Source organism: Clarias gariepinus, chromosome 9 (genome assembly GCF_024256425.1).
Source record: "Clarias gariepinus isolate MV-2021 ecotype Netherlands chromosome 9, CGAR_prim_01v2, whole genome shotgun sequence".
Classification (NCBI taxonomy): Eukaryota; Metazoa; Chordata; class Actinopteri; order Siluriformes; family Clariidae; genus Clarias; species Clarias gariepinus.
Genome location: NC_071108.1, coordinates 15,657,820 through 15,676,896, shown reverse-complemented (window position 1 = coordinate 15,676,896; position 19,077 = coordinate 15,657,820). Strand labels below are relative to the sequence as shown.

Here is a 19,077-nt window from a genome sequence, read left to right as displayed (position 1 = left end):
GTTGTAAAATCCCTCATATAGCTTAATATTCTCACTCCAGCATTATTCGTATCTGTGAACTAATACACTTAATTAATCTTCTCTGTGCCTCCCTCCCCTCTTCATATCCTTTCCTGCACCATTCCACACACTTTTTAATATGTTCCCATCTGCAAGCACTTCGGAGTGCATTACTCTAACTTTTAATTTATGCCTTATGGCAAGCAGATTGTTCATTATTCTCCTGTGACTTCCGACAACTCGACTGATTGACATTGTAATTTACTTTTTCAATTTATTTACCTAACATTGTTTCATCTTTTGTTTTAAAATTAAAGAATGGTAATGTGGATAACCCATACTGTAATGGCATGGAGGGCATTCTCGAGGCATACCATCAGAGTCTCAAAACGGTTCAGCTTTATGGACCAACTAATTTTGCCCCAGTCATCAATCATGTAGCAAGGTGAGTTAAGTGCTTGCATCTCAGAGAGCAGTTCCAGCTGCAAAACTTACAGTATATTGATGTGCTCTTATAAACATGCTATTCTTTCTGTAGTTAAGACTTTCACAGAAACTTGTATGGTGGATATCCTATAAAAAAAAAAATAAAAAAAAAATTATATATATATATATATATATATATATATATATATATATATATAATTCATGTTTCTCCAAGGAGATTTTATATATTTTTTTATATATATTTTTGGATGGACTTACCAATATCAATTCATTCTAAGAACCAATTAAATGTTAAGCAGTTTTTTCCCAGAACAACCTTCAAGGTGGAGGATTTTGCACATTGAGGTTTCTCTGTAACTTGACAAGCTGCATTTTATGCCTCATTACCTTTACAGAGGGGGGAAAAAGAAAGGGGCTGGCAAAAGAACGACTGTTTATAGCTGCTATAAAGTTTGAGATAACAGGGAATAACTTGTTTTATGAAAGTTACTACTACAGTATATGTGAATAAAAATATGCTACATTTTTTAATTAAGGAACTTTGTAATCATTGGTAGATTGCTGTGAGGTAAGTAGAATAAAAACTCTTTGGGATGCATTGTAATGGGAAAAAAAATAGATTTAGGGTGATACATTAAAATCAGCCCAGCTTTTTTTTAAACATGTTATAATAGATCAAATTGTCACAAAACTACTTAATAGATGCATTATTTCAAGTTCAGACACATTTAAAAACTATCAGTGTTTTTAATGTTTTAAAAGGACAGGGTAATAGCAATTACTAATTGAGTTTGTACACAGAACACAAATGAAGAGGAAATTAAAGTGCCAGTCAAGTAGTAAGCTTGACACATGTTGTTGTTTGGTGCCCACTGATGGAAAATAAATGCCTCTTATAGTTAACTGAAATGAACGGGTGCTGTAGAGAGTGCCTAATCCTCCTGTCTAGCTTTTAATTAAACATGTCATTATGTGCCAGGCCTTGACAAGACAGAAAATATATTACCCCATGGTACTTGATGGGACCAGTGTCCATTTTTGAATGCAACCATTATTGTACACTAATGAGACAAGCTGACTTTTTATTATATATTTTTTTTATTAGAATTGCATTCATTTCAATTTATGCTTCAAGAAACAAATGGCAGCATGCATATCAAATCTGGCTGCTTCATTTTATATTAAGCACATAGCATGAGATGAGTTCACCGTGACATCAGAGAGGTTTAATCTACAGGATGATTTTTGTATGGTTTTGTAACCTCCCTCAGCTGATTTGAATCACAAAGTAGCTTAGAGAATTTTATGGTGTTAAAATAATACAGAGCCTGAGATCAAGAGGCATCCAAGAGGAAAAGACATGGAGTTTAAGCTGCCTATGAAAATGGATTTATAACTGTGGACTTGTTTCATGATCCTTTTTTGTCCATGTAATTTATTAATGGCTAATCATTCGAGTGCTAAACATGGTGCTTATCTTTATTTTGGACTATCTGATCCTGACTTTTTATCTTGTGTCTGTATCTGTCTGGAAATATGTGTATTAGATATGCAGCGGTAGTGGAAGATGGCTCACAGTACTTTGTCCTCCTCATCATCACAGATGGAGTTATATCAGACATGGCTCAGACTAAAGAAGCCATTGTCAATGTGAGTATATTTTTAATACCATAGGTAAATTTCCCTTTTTTTTTTATAACTACAAAACCATCATGAATGAAGTAGTAAAAGATACGTTTTAACCCAAGGCTCAACACACTTACATCTCTCTGTCTGTCTGTTTCAAACCGAGCTTATTGCATCATCTTAAAACAAAATGTCAAAACAAAATTCACATCAAGCGTCTTCAGAGGATTGAAATCTGTCTCGACGGCTGCATGTTCAGAAGCTCTTCTGCCAGGACCACGGTTAACCTACCACCAGTTACCCAGCAGACTGGATTTAAAGGGAATTTGCGACTGTTAGTCAAACCATTAGAACAGCCACACCTTCCTTTTAAGATCTTGTCTGCTGCTCTGTCTCTTCTTATCCATCCTTCTTGCTTCTCTGCTACCAGACTGAGACTGGAAGGTTTTATATCATCCTTGAAAAACCATGCATTGTAAGGGTTCATTGATATAAAAGACTATAAATCTGTATACATATGGTCTTTATTATTATTATTATTATTATTATTATTATTATTATTAATAGATATTAATTATTTGTAGCAGAGCAAGAATTATTCCAGAATGGTAATGTAAATGAATGTGATATTTGGATTAAGCAGATAATGCATCCTAAAACAACTACAAATACAGATACAGACAGCATTTAGGCTGCTCTTTTTTTTTTTTTTTTAACAAAAGCTTGCCAGAAGGCTTGCCAGAATCACTTTAAGACTGGATCCCGTGTAAAGCAACAAAAAGTCACATAACTCGATGCTTGCTCAAGCATTATTGTTACCTAAAAAAAACAACAACATAATTTTCATTAACATGACCCTGTGGTGTCTCTTATTAACTGCCTGGTGGTTAATAATAGTATGAATAGGACAGTCGTTGAGTTATATTCTTTTTCTTCTTTTCTTTTTATGTGGAGTAAATTAAATTGGGCACTTTGCTGTGTGAAGCTGTTCTCTTCTCCACAGCTGTTGGTTAAATTATGCAGAAGGATTTCCTGACCTGACAGTCCAAGGTGACAGAATCAGTGACTGCACCCTAATTCATTTGTTCCAGTCCGAATCCTGAAACATTCTCTCATCTCCCCCCCTCTTTCTTACTATCTCATTTTCTCAGTCTCTTTCTCAACTCACCACGTCAGAGAGACAGCTCTTCCAAGAACTTATTTATATTTTTATGTTTTGAAAAGTTGCTGCTATGCAACCTATTTAAGGACTGCTTTGCTGTCATCTGTTCCTTATCCTCATTTAATGATGAGAGCTTGGAGCAGTTATAGAAATCATGGAAGTTTCTATAATGAATAAGATTATTAGTGAGTTTGCTTATCTTATATACATGTCAGCATTTTGGATTGTAGTATTCTAAGGTTCTGGCTGGGTTAAAAAGCATTATAATATCATGGCCCTGGTTTGTTTGTTTGTTTGTTTATTTATTTATTTATTTAAATTAGTCTATTTTTATGATACCCGTGTGATTAATTTGATACTTTTATGTGTAAGTTCAAGGTTTGAGATTCAGCATTTTAATACCAACAAATGCAGAGTGTGAGCATTGGGAAAAGCTTATGGTGTTGCTGTAGGGACAGTAAAAGTTTATTTATGTGCGTGTGCACTCGTGTGTGTGTATGTGTGTGCGTATGTGGGTATTTTCTCTTTTTGTTGAGCTCTGGCCCCTGAAAGCTTTTCCAAGAACACTGACCTACTTCCACCCTCATAATTTCTTGTTTCATTTGCCAAAAAGTGTTCTGGCTATGTCTGTAAAAAAAAAAGAAAAAAAAAAGTCCAAGCCAAATCTCAATTTTCTTCTGACCTCTAATATACTTGTTTTGCATAACTCCTCTTTATTGGCCATCATTTATATCATTTATAAAAGTCATTGCAGGCTTTTAATCATATTTGCCAGAAAGTAATTTTTATAATGATTTTAAATTAAATGCCTAGGAAATCAGAAATCCTCTGCACTTTGTAACATTCTGTCGATCTGCATACTACAATTAATTCTTCTGTAGTTCGAGCTATAACTCTTGCAGCTTGCAGTTTTTCTAAAATGCAAAAATATCTGGAATACAGTACAGTACAGGTCCAGTGATAGATTTCCACTGTTTTCCCAGTGTACAGATGAAGAAACTATAATCTATATAAAAAAAAGATGTAGCTGTTTTCTGTTCTTTCCTGTTTTTATTCTCGTATTGATTATGTATTTTGTTATATACCAGAATAAAAAACAGGGAAGAACAGAAAACAGTTAATATCTTTTTTATAGATTATAGTGTCTTTACCTGTACAGTACACTGGGAAAACAGAATTTCTAACCACACCATTAAAAAACATCAATGTTAAAATCCCCAAGAATTTGGGGGCCCTTTGTGACACTGGGGTACCTCTGGCCCCTATTGGTGTGGCTCCACATGGCCTCTGGGATGTGTTGTAGAGTCTGGTAACAAGACGTTGGCAGCAGATCTTTTGAGTGCTGTGGATTGTAGAGGGGGTTCTTATGGAACAGACTTGTTTGTCCTGCACATCCCCTGGATGCTTTGTCAGTTTGGGATCTGAGGATTTTGGATGCATAGTTGGTGGTCTTGGGCTCTTTGTCGGCTGGGCCTTATGTGTGGCGGAATGTGGTGCCCTGGATGTTCTGGTGCCTTTCTGTTGTGACCAGAATTTCTTAGTGCTGTTCTATGGGATTGGACCAGATAGGCTGGCGTTTGGTCTCTGTAGGCATACTGTAAATGAGCACTGGGTGTCTGTGATTCTGTCACTACTTTGCTGGTGTACTGTATAGTTAATCAATTGGTGATCAGTGTTGTTCAGTTCACCTACTGATGTAATGGCTGATTGGTATATGCAAGTTAAATAAAAATAAATAATTTACGTTCACAGAAATTATTTATCGTAGTAAAATAAAAGCAATATCAAGATGTAAAAGCTACTAGCAATCAGAATGATTTTTGGATGTACTTTGCGTACTGTTGCAATATATGAGCTATGTTTTTTTTTCTTTACCATTCTTCTAGTTCATCAAATAAAATCACTGTTCAATTCTCATAGTTATGTTAAACATATAAAATGTTACATACTATAAGTCTTATATATAAGTATAGAAGTATATTTGTGTGAATCAAATCAAATAATTTCACAGTTAAGATAAAGGTTATTAAATATTGATTTGTTATTTCCACTATCAGGGTTTGAATTTATTGTGGTTGATTAACTCCCCTAGATATCTGTACTGAGGTAATGACTGCCTCATCCTACTGATTGGAAGGAAAGAAAAAAAGGGCTTTGTGTGTGTGTGTGTGTGTGTGTGTGTGTGTGTGTGTGTGTGTGTGTGTGAGAGAGAGAGAGAGAGAGAGAGAGAGAGAGACTATGTGCGTGTGAAGATGGGGTTGTGACTGCCATAAATTTTGATTGCATGCTTATGCAGTTCCATCTAAATCTCACAACAGACCTCTTCTATTCTTATTTATTAAGAAAAAAGTCATAATCATTTTCTATGATATCCATATCAGAATAGTTATCCGAGTTTTTTATTTAATTACTTTTTCTCCGCTACATAATAATGAACATTCTCTCTTGGCAGTTAAATAGCATATTTCCTGCTGATAGAGCACCTGAGCGAGATTAACACATTACTGTAATGACAATCTGTCTAAAAAGAAAAAAAAAAACACCTCTTTATGGCTTTCATCCTAACGGTTTCCATTAACCAAGAGAATCATTAGATAATAATGTGGAAATTGTTAATGGAATCCATATGGTTAATTGATATTTGAAATAAATAAATGGAATATTGATAAGGAAAGCCCTTTCCCAGTCAAACACAATAATTAAATAAAATTTTGTAAAGATAAGTATTTTACGCCTTGTTTACGCTAAGTTGTACCTGTACTTCTTTCATCGTCAGACAGAAACACTCCCTATTTGGTAATCAAAAAGTGAAATTACAGATAAGAAATCAAAAAAGTAGATAGGATAAAGATTAAGTTAAAAAAAAACGACTCCAGAGCATTAAAATTCACTTATACCATCTCAGCTCTGTTATTTCATCAATGAAAATATTATATAATCCCAGTAAAAATATTAAGTTTAGTATTTCTAATTGTTTGTTTACATTGAGCAAGTAGCTTATTAGTAGCTTATTTTAAAGTGGATTAATAAATACAACAGATAACTTCATAACATCGCTTTTACTCAACATTTTGCTTTCAGGCTGGTATCTACAGTAAGTACTGTAAAAGTTTAATTTAATTCTGTCTAGTGGTCGATTTATAACGCGCCCACACAATTTGATACATGTGCAGTTCACTGTCAAAACTTGTAGTTTATTATCTGACATAAAACTGCTCGTAACTTCCCTTCTACTCAACATTTTGATTTCATGTATGGCGCAGGTTTAACTTCAAATACCGAAGGACTGGTTCTGGACATATAGACATACAGATATACAGACAGAAGTTTTTTTGAGACTGCATTCGGGTTAAATCATTAAAGGCACAAGTTCTAACCAATGTACAGACAACACCTTTCTTTTATTTATTTATATATATTTATTTATATAGTTAACATTGCATTTAACAGCAAAGAAAAATGCCATTTCTGCATGTTATGTTGGTTGTTTAGGGGCTTAAGGGCTAGAAATAGTTCATAGGCAGTGGTCTAGATGCTATTAAAATTTGATGTGTGTTCCTATATTGTAATTTAATTGGATAAATATTTTTTATTGGAATTACTACAATTTATGTACTTATTGCCTTATTTTTTTTTTACTGTTCTTTCTGTCACTCTTAATTTCTTTCCCCTTACAGGCTGCTAAACTCCCAATGTCCATAATAATTGTTGGAGTCGGCCAGGCTGAGTTTGATGGTAAGAATGTCCACTTCAAACATCGGTCTTCATAAAAGTTTGGTACATCATGCTTAAAATTTAATTTTGGAGCTAAATAAAGGGGAATATATGGGGTTAGACTTTTACTAATTGTGGAGGTCTGGGGGTTTTGGTTAATAAGCAGATGCCATCCTGCTGAATTTACACAGCTGTTGAATGTAATGAGCATGGAGCACCATCTGCCTTCAGTGCTCATTTTTAATACATTCAGGGAAAAAAAATCTTCTTGATAAGATTGACATTTTATTACAATATGATGACACATAAACATATCTTTCCAGCCATGGTTGAGTTGGATGGTGATGACATAAGAATATCTTCAAGAGGGAAGCTGGCAGAAAGAGATATTGTTCAGGTAGTATTTCTCATAAAGTTTAAACACATAAATCCAAGTTTTTCTTTCTTATTTTCAAGATTTTCATATTTAACTCATTACTTTTACAGCCCTTGATTTACACATGTGAGATGATCATGACCATGATACCATTATGAAAATGGTACAAACTGAGTTTTTGAATGCAAAGTTATTTGAAGACTTAAAACTGTTTACACAAAACCACTTCAGGAGGTCTGAGATGCATTTTATTTACATGGTATACAAATGTAAACGTATCTGTCTCTTCACGGCACATTTCGCTGCTCGCACTAGGTTATGCCACATGCTTGATTATAAAGACATTATTTGCATGTCAATGCTAAATTACAGCTATAATTATAGCTGACCAGGGATGTGTATGAATATGTGTACATCTGCATGGTTACAATCTGTTACAAATTATATATATATATAATTTGATGTATAAATGGGGCTTTATGTATAACACAGCTAACTAAAAATGTTTTTTGGTTCACGATGCTTGAGTTTGTTTGAATATGGTTAGATTTAGGGGTAGGTTTTTCAGTTCTATCATTTACTTAAGATTAAATTTCTAAGCATAGAAATACAACTGCACTGTGCTTGCTCATTTAAATTTAGGAATGCAGGAACACACTGTGTTTAATTGTTCATTATGTTACAACAGTTTGTGCCATTCCGGGACTACATGGACCGAACAGGAAACCACGTCCTCAGTATGGCACGGCTAGCCAAAGACGTCCTGGCAGAGATCCCTGACCAGTTAATCTCTCACATGAAATCGAGAGGCATCAAACCCAACCAGACTCCACCCGAATCTAGCCCTGCTTTGCTTAGTCCAACCTCCACTCTCTAAGTTTACACAGACCAAGTTCAGACCAGAGAAAACATGCCATGGCCACAGGCTTCCCTCTTCACATCTGGATCTTTTTCACAATCAATCCAACAGTCTTTCGACAGGCGGACATGCTATACAGCACAAATAAACAAGCAATGGCCACAGGGTATGACTCACACTCTCTTCGGTGTCTGAACAACAACCAGTGACACTCTATTTGAGTTTATCTAATTTGTTTCAGTGGGAAGAACACTTTTGAGTTTGGAAACTGTTCAGTATGAAAAACATGTCAATACTTGGATAAGACCTAAAAATTATTTTTAACATACTGTAGTTTGCTTTCCTATTTCGAAGCCTAAATAAGAGATTCTCTCTAGAGACAATTGCCTTGTTTTTCTTGGCTTACACATCATAGCAGCATCTTGCTAGGTTTATAATATAATTTTTGGGGGGTATGTGAGCCAACTATAAGATTTGTAAATATCTGCCAGGAAGAGAATAATTTAGATAATTACTTGTGGTTGATGTAAGATATCAAATGATTTTAATTGTGCAATGCTTTAGATAAGCTTTCAATATAGTAGAATGTTCATGTTAATTTGGAAATGTGGATATTATAAGTATAATTTTCATGGTTGCATCTGTGTAAACTTAGGTTATAATTTTGAGAAAAATAGAATGGTATTCAGGTAATAAACAATCATTTAACGAAACACATACACCCAAGCGCACGAAAAGCACAAGTGTTTTTTTTATTTTAATTATCTAAAATGTCTAAAGCACGATAAATATGAGACCCATCATATAATGTCAGGTATTAAGTTGCACAGGTTTGTTAAGCACTATAGCCAATAGAGTAAAGTGGGTAAAATTTCTATGTCCAATTTCAAAATTTCCAACAGAATTCAGGAGGTTAGAATCCTAAAAATGGTTTTTAATCACTTTAATAAACATTATCCAAGCTGGTTACTACAGTCGTGAAAAAAAAAACATGCATTTTATTTTTGCTTTAAATCTACACTTTTGGCAAAGATATTTTTAAGTGTACCAGGGAATTTCCTTGTGTCAACATGAGGTTAATGGTTTCTTCTTCCTTGGTATGCCAAAGGATCTTTATTTTAATATTCTAAAAAGAATTTTTTCCTAAGATGCTACTCGTAAACAAATTCACACTGGCCTTATCTCAGCAAACAGACATGATATGGTAATAAAAACTTACTTTTGGCTGCTTCGTCAAGGGGTCGTCACAGCGGACCATATGATCTGCACACAACTTCGACACAGGGTTTATGCCAGTTAACCTACCTGACGCGACCCTCCCATTTTATCCAGGGTTGGGACCAGCATTGCGTACAGTGGCTGCATAGTATAAGGTGTGGCAACCCATCCAACAGCAGGGCTCAAACACAGATCCTCAGATCCCCAAACCAACAACCTAGAGCCTTAGCCACCTAAGCCACCACTCCCATGTGATATAATAATAAATTCGATATCAAAATAGAGCTTATTGAACCAGGAATCTGAAATATGCATAACTTACATCACCAGAAATGTGACTTAATACCTGATTTGATGTAACTTGTGTGTTTAATATAACTTCAAGAGGCACAACTGTAGTTATGACTAACTAAAATCATGCAGGTTCTTTGGCAATTTTCATCTACACTTAGTTTTTATTATCAAATAATTGTTTTATAGTCGAAAACTAATATATATATATATATATATATATATATATAGTTTTTGACAGTTAACAATATATAGTATATATGAGTTAGAATAGGTGCTTACTGCGAGACTTACAGTGCATCAACACTCTTTATGATCAGCAGGGCTTAATTGCTTTCACTGCCATATTCTGATGTGCATGCCCAAAAATGCTGGAATTTTGCCCCAATTTTTATGCATTTTAAACTGAGCTCTCACTTTTCTATTAAAATCCTCAGTGATAACTATGAGATAGCACATGAGTTTGGTTAGAGGCTGCTTTTCTTAAATTATGGAACGCAAGATCCATGCTATTATGGAACATAAATTATAATAATTAAATTAGTTGCATGGAATTTTCCAATTCCATTCAACCCTTTCTTCACGAGGTTTAGTGTGACTTTTTATATTATGTAATGTAACTATTTCATTACATAAAAGGTCTGCTTAATAAAGTGACCTGTGCATTCACAATAGCTGATCCCACCCTCCTAATGTGATGGTCTTTGATGATTGATGTTTTTATATAAATTGGGTGCAATAATCAATGTCTCATTAATGTTTACTACGGATATGCATGGTAAATAGCCTTATGTTTGTACTACTTGCAATTAGCCTAGTCCTGAAATTGATTTGGTAAACCTCAGAAAGTATGTCTGAAGTGGTAGGTTTTCTGTAGAAAGTACCTTTTCAACAACCAGCTTTGTATCGGTTCAGTTACAAGGAGCATGTATAGCATTTTTACTTACCTGGTCAACTGATACTAATCAGTTAGTTACATTAGTTTGATAAGCCTTTACCAAGGAAATGTGTGAATAAATCATTAGTTATTTCAGTGTTTTTTTTTTTTTCTTCCCTTGCTGGACTCAGTTTAGCTTGTTTCAAATTTAATTCTGTTATCTTTTTGTTGGTCCAATGAATTGTATTTTAATTTGGTTTCTAAATATTTGTAGAATAACTTCATTTCATCATACATATCATACATATTACTGGATTCAGTTCATAAATAAAAAGAGCAAACTTTTCAAACAAAGAACATCTGCTTGACAAGATAAGAAGAACTGAAAATTTACGTAAGACATATAGAGACAAATTAGTACCAGACTTTTTTCTCTGACAAGGTGTCACCCCATTAAGTGCCAGTGCTTGCTCTATGAGATATGCATGCTGGGACAAAAAAAAAAAAAAACTATCTGAAGGCTTTTGTGAAACCTGCTTCCTCCTCCTCAAGTGCAGCATAACGCTGGATGAGAGGTCATCCAGAGCAGCTGTTCAGCATGACCTGACTCATTGTTTTGGCTTACTTTTTCTTTTCTGTGTTTTTCCCCCCTCTTTTTATACCTCTCTGGGTCTCTGTGAATATGCATGATGAATAGTTTTCCAAACTGAATGTAAAGCAGTGCTGTCGTCATTTCCATGGATTTTGTGAAATTTGTAATGGATTACCTTAAAAGAAATAATAAAAGAAAAAACACAACAATGATAGCTTTTACTAAGGGTATAAATACTGTTTGCGTGGTCGTTAATTAACATTAAAAAATAAGCACTATGTGTTCAGCAAGTACGTATGTTAAGGGCAGGTGCGTATTTTTGTAATGTTATGAAGCGTCCAAAAATAACAGTTTGCATATTAAAAATAATAATGGATTATTATTATTATTATTATTATTATTATGCAAACTTACTGTCCAGGCTGTGCATCCCCCTCCTCCACAACATCTCCTTGTCTTTTTGTATGTAATAAGGTTTAGTTCTGACACATCAGCCTGTTCACCTGAAGAAGTAAAGGGAGAAAAACTAAATTGCTTAATATCTTACAACACAACACAGCTGCACCAAATATAACTAATAAAAAAAAAAAAAGGTTTCCTTTGATCGGACAATTCTCTGATTGGCAACAACATTTTCTGATGACAGCCTGATGTCACACTATTCTGAATAAAGCCAGGTCTGAGTGAATGATGAGCTGCGTGCACTGTCCAGAGTCTATCTGCAGATGGTCTGTATTGAGAAGATCATTCAAATCATTCTTTATTGTTCATGATGCAGCTGATACACTGTGTGTGGCAAAGATTTTTGATTAGCAGCATGTAAAGGTCAAAGCCAAGCAGTTTCAGGTATTTATGCATAATTACTTCCACTGTTTATCTAAACAAAAAACATTGAAAAGCATTTCTTTTCAAGAACACCATCAAAATTTTATGATGCTTTAGCCTGAAGAAAAAGGGAAATCACTGCCAAGAGGATTTGTCAGTCTGGAAAATTTTTAGTAAACTTTGAAGAGGGAATGAGGGAAGTTACAGTCTATGACAACCACATCGCATAGGCTATGATAAGATCATAAATCATTAGGCATTAAATTTGATCAATTCTGCAAGTAATAAACAAGTTAGTTCTCATACATGAGTGAGATGATAAAACCTGATGCTGTAGGTGGGAGTTATTTCGAAAACAAGAGATTGAAAAGAGTGAGTGTAGGTAAATCCGTTATTCAATTGTAAGTTATTCAGACTGTTTATCTTTATTCTACGATGAGGCATGTCTATGGGAGGGGTCTCTTCTAGAATAACCACTTACAGTACTTTTCTCCAGGAATCGATGGCCTAGTGAATGGTTGGCTAAACAATGCCTGGCCAAAAAAGAAAAAAGTCACACACACTATGATTTCATTCAGTCACTTTTAGCTTTGATTACAGCACACAATGTGGTAGCCAGTTCATGTGTGAAAATGATTTTATATGCTCCCAGAACTACCCATTCACAATTTAAGTCCTGGAATATGCCTAAATGTGCCATCAGGGAAGAAAAACTTCATTAATATAATAACCTGGCCATTCAGGTTATCAGCTAACATCATTTTATTGCCATATTATATAGATCATAACACTGCTTCCAGAGGCTTGTTCAGTGGGCTGTAGACTAGAATGATGGGTGCATCACATCATGTGCTTCCCTTCCTAATCTGACATGGCCATTATTCTGGGAAAGGGGCGATCTGGGCTCATCAGACTAAATTATGTTTTTCCACTTCTCCAAAGTCCAATCGTCATGCTCCCTTGCAAATTAAAGCATGTTTTTTCTGATTAGTCTCACTAACAAGTGGTTTTGCCATCCAGCTGCTGATTCTCTATCCTGTGAGTTCTCATCACATTATGTGCATATGGAAATGCACAAAGTTTCTGCTACTAAACATAGCTATGCTTTTTTTTCAGATTTTTTTTTCTCCATAAAGTAGGTTGATAGTTCAGCGCTATCCTTCTAGGTATTGAAAATGTATTGAAGGGTTCTTAACCTAGCACTTTAAAAAAATCTCAATTAAAAAGTGTTTTCATTGCTTGATGCAGCCCAATAATTTGACCTTTCTGAAATGATCAGGCAGTGTAAATCATATGCCATAACATTCATAATCACTAGATCTCAAATCAATTGTACACCAATGTGATGGGAGTTCTCCCCACAAACGATTTTAAAGAATATCTTTAGTAAGAATATGCCTCCAGTCCTGGGTTTTCTTAACCTCCCTGTGATTGGTGGGTTTCCTCTGAGTACTCTGTTCTCCTCCCACAGTCTAAAAACATGCACAGTAGGTTGATTGACATTTTGATTTACTTCCCTGTAGTGTGTGATTGGAGGTGTGAGCATTTATGCTTGTGCTCTGCAGTGGGTTGGCACCCCTTCCAGTGTGTACCCTGCCTTGTCCAAGTTTGCTGGGAGAGGCTTCAGGCTCTCTGCTCTACAACCTTACACAGGATAAATGGTATAGATCACTGGTTCCCAAACATTGAGTTACAACCCACAGGAGATTTTATTTGAGTGTAATTTTGTTGCGATTTATGTCTGCAGTACACCTTTCAGTCACATGGAAGTTACATTCAAAACTGTTGTAAATTATTGTATTTAAAAAACACATGCATGACCCTCTTTTACAGTCAACAGCAAATAGGCTACAGTACAGCTTGAGCTTAATCTCAATTTTGTCTTATGATCCTGGCTGGAATATTATATAAATATTTGCAAATATAAAGTATTGACATTTATATATGTATGTATATTATGAGATAAAAAAAAAGTAAGTCGCTCTGGATAAGAGGGTCTGCCAAATGCCTAAATGTAAATGTAAATGTAATATCTATAGTGTCATGCCCCAGTTGGATATTTTGCTAAAGGGGAGAATTTCAAACAATCCACAATGTTTTAAAACCCTAATGGTCCTTATCAAAATGGCCATGAGCCACTAATGCTTTTAAAGCACAATAAAGAAAAGCACTCACAGATTAGTGTAGTGAAGAAACAGGCCATTGTAAACTGGGATCTAGGGCAAACTAATTCTAAAAATAAACAGTAATAATATGTGTTAAACTCTTTGTAATACATGTTGTCAAACCTCATTCCTGTATTCAGTTTTAAATGTCTGCACTGATCAAGTCAACATGCATGCCTCTCATTGTCATTCTCTTGTGTTGCTGCTTCTTTTTTCTAAAAGACCTAAATTCAACTTTGGGGATTTTCCTGACCCTTCATTTGTTAAGTTTTACATGAGTAGACTCAAAACCTTTTAAGTTCATAAGGTCATATATATGATGTCTGTGATTGTAAGACAATAAGCAATTTAGTTTTTCACTCTTAATAAACCTATAAAGTACATACATCATATTTATTATGCTTAAGCATAATAATGTTTGCTATAAAACATTTAATAATGATACCTTATGATTTAAATGTCAAATGGTATAATTATAAAAAGTGTGAAGATTTGCCTGATGTGTTAACCCTATGCATCTTGTGCACAGTGTTAACACAGACACCCAGGCAATGGTGTGTGTGTGGGGGGGTGTTTGGGAGAGAAAAAGAGAGAGAGAGAGAGACTATTTCTGGGTGGTGCTGGTTGATGAAAGAGAAAATCAGGCAGCAGGAATGTGAGACAATGATGCCCAGGAAGACTCGTTTCACACCATTGTATTGTAGGAAAGAGAACATTAACGTGTGATTTAAATGAACTGGAGAACATGTGTTGAATCTTTCTTTCCATCCAGTGGGCACTGTATCTGTTTTTTTGCTGCTAGTAGAATGGATTTGAGTTGATAATAAGCATCCCACTATTGGGCATTGAGTGACATCTTTCACACATGAGCCTTTTTTTGGGTGCTGTCTAGGGTGAAGGGTTTGGATATGCACTACATTTGTATGTGGCCCAGCAGTGCACTCATTTTTTAGCACCCTACAAAAGAAATGACTCACATTCAGATATCAATCTCATTGTGTAATAGTGTATAAAATGATAAGATGTGAACTGAATGAAAATAAAGTTTAAATAATTGATATGGGTTAAATAAATGTGATGCTACTCCTCTATACATTACATGAAATCAAATACCATTTCACCTTCAAATAGTTTAAAATATACATACTAGGTGGTAAATTCCATTTCATGTGAATGAAAAAAAAATGAAAAGAAATCATCTAAATAATAAATAATGTTGCCTAGAGACAAATACATTTTGTTGATGCAGTGCTACTGCCATGGTATGAATAATGATAAACTTGATGATGGATGTGGATAGGCCAGCTGACGGTGCTGATTGCATAGTCAAAAATAAACTGAATGGATATATTGTATGCTACACATTGAAAGGGCCCATTTAAGTCAGCTAAAGTTATTAAAACTAAGATCATTGTGATCAATGTTTGTTTAGAAGATGCATAACTGAAATTAACAAAAGTTGTTAAGCTTTTTTTTTTTAGTTGATTTAGAAAACCAGTAAAATAAAATGATTTCAGTACCTGACTTTTTTTCAGTACCTTTTACACATTGAGAATAAGCCTTGATGTTACTCATAAGAATAAAGTAGCTTTATTTGATCATAATCATTAGCTTGGTATCTTAATACACTTTTACATTTGCAAATACTAATAGAATCTGACTACACCTACTAGAAACATGACATGACTCATTTCATAGCGCTAACTACAACTAAAACTGCATTTGCATTTATTACTGATATCATGACTTATCATTATTGGCACAGACACCGATCAGCCTTAAGATTAAAAGCATCAGCGCAATATTGTGTAGGCTCCCACTAAAAGTGTGCTTTCTTTTTTTACACCTGTATCCAATAAGCAGAAAAACACGTTTCAATCATTTTTACCATACCACAGAAATTACTGAAAAAGTAATAGCAGCCACTTTTCCAGACAATAAGGGTGTCCAGTGCGTCTCAGACAAATAGCTTTGGACAGCAGGTGTATGTTACGGTATTGCAGTGTGTCTGGAGAATAAAACTTGCTGAGCTTGGAGAAGATTACATCAAATCTTTACTGTGGTGTGCTGCTGATGTAGATATTGGAATCTGCTGGGTTGCTAATACAAATCCTGGAGGTAGCACCAATTTAGATGTAAATTTAGATAATGTATAATGCATCTACAGGTGCGTTGTGTTTTAACCATTCTCTTGTTTAAGATACGGTACCTAACTCTTTACATTTCTTGTCTACCCAGATAGAGTTAGAATAAAGTGATGTAAGAAAGTTGATGTTAGAAAGTTATATATATAATTACACTATAGTGGATTTAAAATTTCAACGGGTAAATATAGTAACTATTACACACACACATATTTGTGTATATATATATATATATTAAATATATATATATATATTAAATATATATATATATATATATATATATATATATATATATATTAAATATATATATACACATTCCTACATTGTTATGAAGAATATACAGACCTACAGTAATATAGGTCTAGATAATGAGAGGTACCACCTTTGATTTTCTCACATTTCTCCCTCTCCCTCTTTTCTTCTTTGCACCTTTGCTCATTATGTATTACGGCTTAATTTATTCTATGCAGAACCTCTCGGTATACAGCTTACCTTTAAGCTTTGCAGACAAGTAAGACAATGGCCCGTGGCCATCGATTGCATGAACACGCTTTCAACTGCTATTTAAAATTTAGGTTTGACAAATGTCCTATTTTCAGAAGAAGGGCTTGAGTTGCATACCTCCGGTTGTGATAATGGTGCCGCTGTGCCGTGTCAAAGCAGAGAAGAGTGGGAGGGTGGGAGATGATGCACGGTTGAGCACTGCTGATGTGTTTTTCTGACACTTGAAAAATATTTTCTGATTAGAGAGCAGAGGGAGATCCCCATACAGATAGAGACTCTCAGTGCTGCAGTGTTAGTAACATTCATGTTCCATGTACTGTATGTAATGTAAACTTTTGAACCTTACACATAGGTAAAGGTTCTGACAGGAAGAAAAATACTTTTGGATGCTGTTACGTTTCCGCTGCATCAGAATCGAGCGGTGTGGTGGCATAGTGTTTAGCACTGTAACCTCGCTCCTCCAGCGTCTGGGTTGGTTTCCGATTCAGGTCTGTGTTCTCTGGGTTTCCTTCGACAGTTCAGAGACATGCAGATTAGACTAAATTGGCATTCGTAAATTGGACATAGTGTGTGAATGAGCATGTGTGTATATGTGTGAGTGCCCTGCAATAAATTAGTACCCCCATCCAGGGTGTCCCTCCAGGGGCACCTCGTCCAGGAGGACCCCATCTCCTGGCATAGGCTCCAGGCCCCCCGTGACCCTGTATACGGGATAAAATGGTATAAACGATGAGTAAGTAAGTGATTGACACATATATAGACATAAACATGTTCTCCCTGTTTTTAGTGGGTTTCCTCCCACATAGCAAAATCATGCAGAGTACGCTAACTGCCCTTTTCAAACTCTCTGCAATATTTGTGACCCTATTGTGTGAAATATATATGCAAGTTATATGAAAATTTTGTTACAGGAGCAGGAGCCAGCATTTGAATGCAGCATATCTGCAGTGTATCCATCAAATACAAGATTTTTCTTCTGGCTGATTTTTCCTGGCTAAAATTTAACAAGGGTTTCTCCCCTGGCATATGCGGTCCTGTGGCATGAAAACACTCCTACTGCTGGGTCCAAAGGGGTAGTAAAATGGTTTCGAAACAAAGCCATTAGATTTCACCCTACTGGCCTCCTGTGGATAAAAGCCATATTTGCAGTTTGCCTTCATTCATCTTCCACTTCTCCAATACACCTTTAAAACGCCTAGCTCTGTGTAGAAGGTAATCACTGTGAAAGTGTTATACAACGGGTGAAAGCACAGCTCTAGGCTTCCAAAGAACGCAGTACATCTATTACCTGATTGGGGGGGGTTCCTGGTTGGAAATTTATAGTGGTTCCTGGTTGAATGTTTTTGAAACAGTCTGTAATAATGTCATTTACTCGTTTTAGAAAATAATATTTTATAAACAGCAACAGTATCACAGTTGGTGGTGCGGTGGCTTAGTGGTTAGCACTAACGTCTTGCACTTCCAGGGTCTGGGTTCGTTTCCCGTCTCTGTGTGCATGGAGTTTGCATGTTCTCTCTGTGCTTGGTGGGTTTCCTCCCACAGTCCAAAGACATACAGATTTGGCTAAATGGCATTGCCAAATTGCCTGTAGTGTGTGTGTGAGCCCTGTGATGGATTGACACCCTGTCCAGGGTGTACACTGCCTCCTGCCCTAAGCCTCCTGGGATAGTTTTCAGGCCCCCGCGACCCTGAATATAGGAAAAAGCGGTATAAACGATGAGTGAGAGAGTACCACAGTTGAATTAGAAGTATTTCATTATTTGAAATATTTGAGCTTTTCTCATCCTGCTATCTTAAAATGATCACAAGCTCTTCCTGGAAACTGTTCTTGCAGTTCAGTGTTACTTTGCGAAGCCTGTGTCTGAGTCACAAAAGATTAATCATGTAACTAGCAAATACCAAACTCACATTCACCCTAATTAAAGGCATACTGTACTTGTTCCCCCTCAGAGTTTTTTTTCTCCCTATTTTACGTTAACAGTGCTGTATTCTTTGTAGTTCCCATCAAAAGCATATCCTAATATAAATACAGTAGATCTAACCTAAAACCCTTGTATAGAGAAGAGATAAGATGAGACAGCATTTCTTGTAATTAGCTTTTAAATATTTTCAGAAGAAGTTAAGGGGAGAGTGCCAGACAACACAAAATGGTGGTGTGCAAAATAACCCTGATGGTGAGGAAGGTGAACACATGGTGAGGACAAAGGCAGAGCAGAGGACAGTGGTGGAAGCTGAGAAAGGAAGAATGTTGTGTAGTCTTTAGAGAGGAGTTGAGAC

General features: G+C 35.5%; 1 protein-coding gene across 2 annotated transcripts in view; it reads left to right on the top strand.

Annotated features, from left to right (window-relative positions):
- The window catches only part of cpne5a (copine Va), a 96,235-nt gene extending 86,392 nt beyond the window's left edge, over positions 1-9,843 (top strand). For both annotated transcript variants that reach the window (XM_053503915.1, XM_053503914.1), the window contains 5 exons: positions 318-445; positions 1,995-2,097; positions 6,913-6,970; positions 7,273-7,346; positions 8,014-9,843. In XM_053503915.1, the coding sequence (XP_053359890.1) occupies positions 318-445; positions 1,995-2,097; positions 6,913-6,970; positions 7,273-7,346; positions 8,014-8,202 (552 nt within the window). In that variant the 3' untranslated portion in view covers positions 8,203-9,843. The remainder of the gene's footprint in view (positions 1-317; positions 446-1,994; positions 2,098-6,912; positions 6,971-7,272; positions 7,347-8,013) is intronic.
- Positions 9,844-19,077: the final 9,234 nt, after the last annotated feature.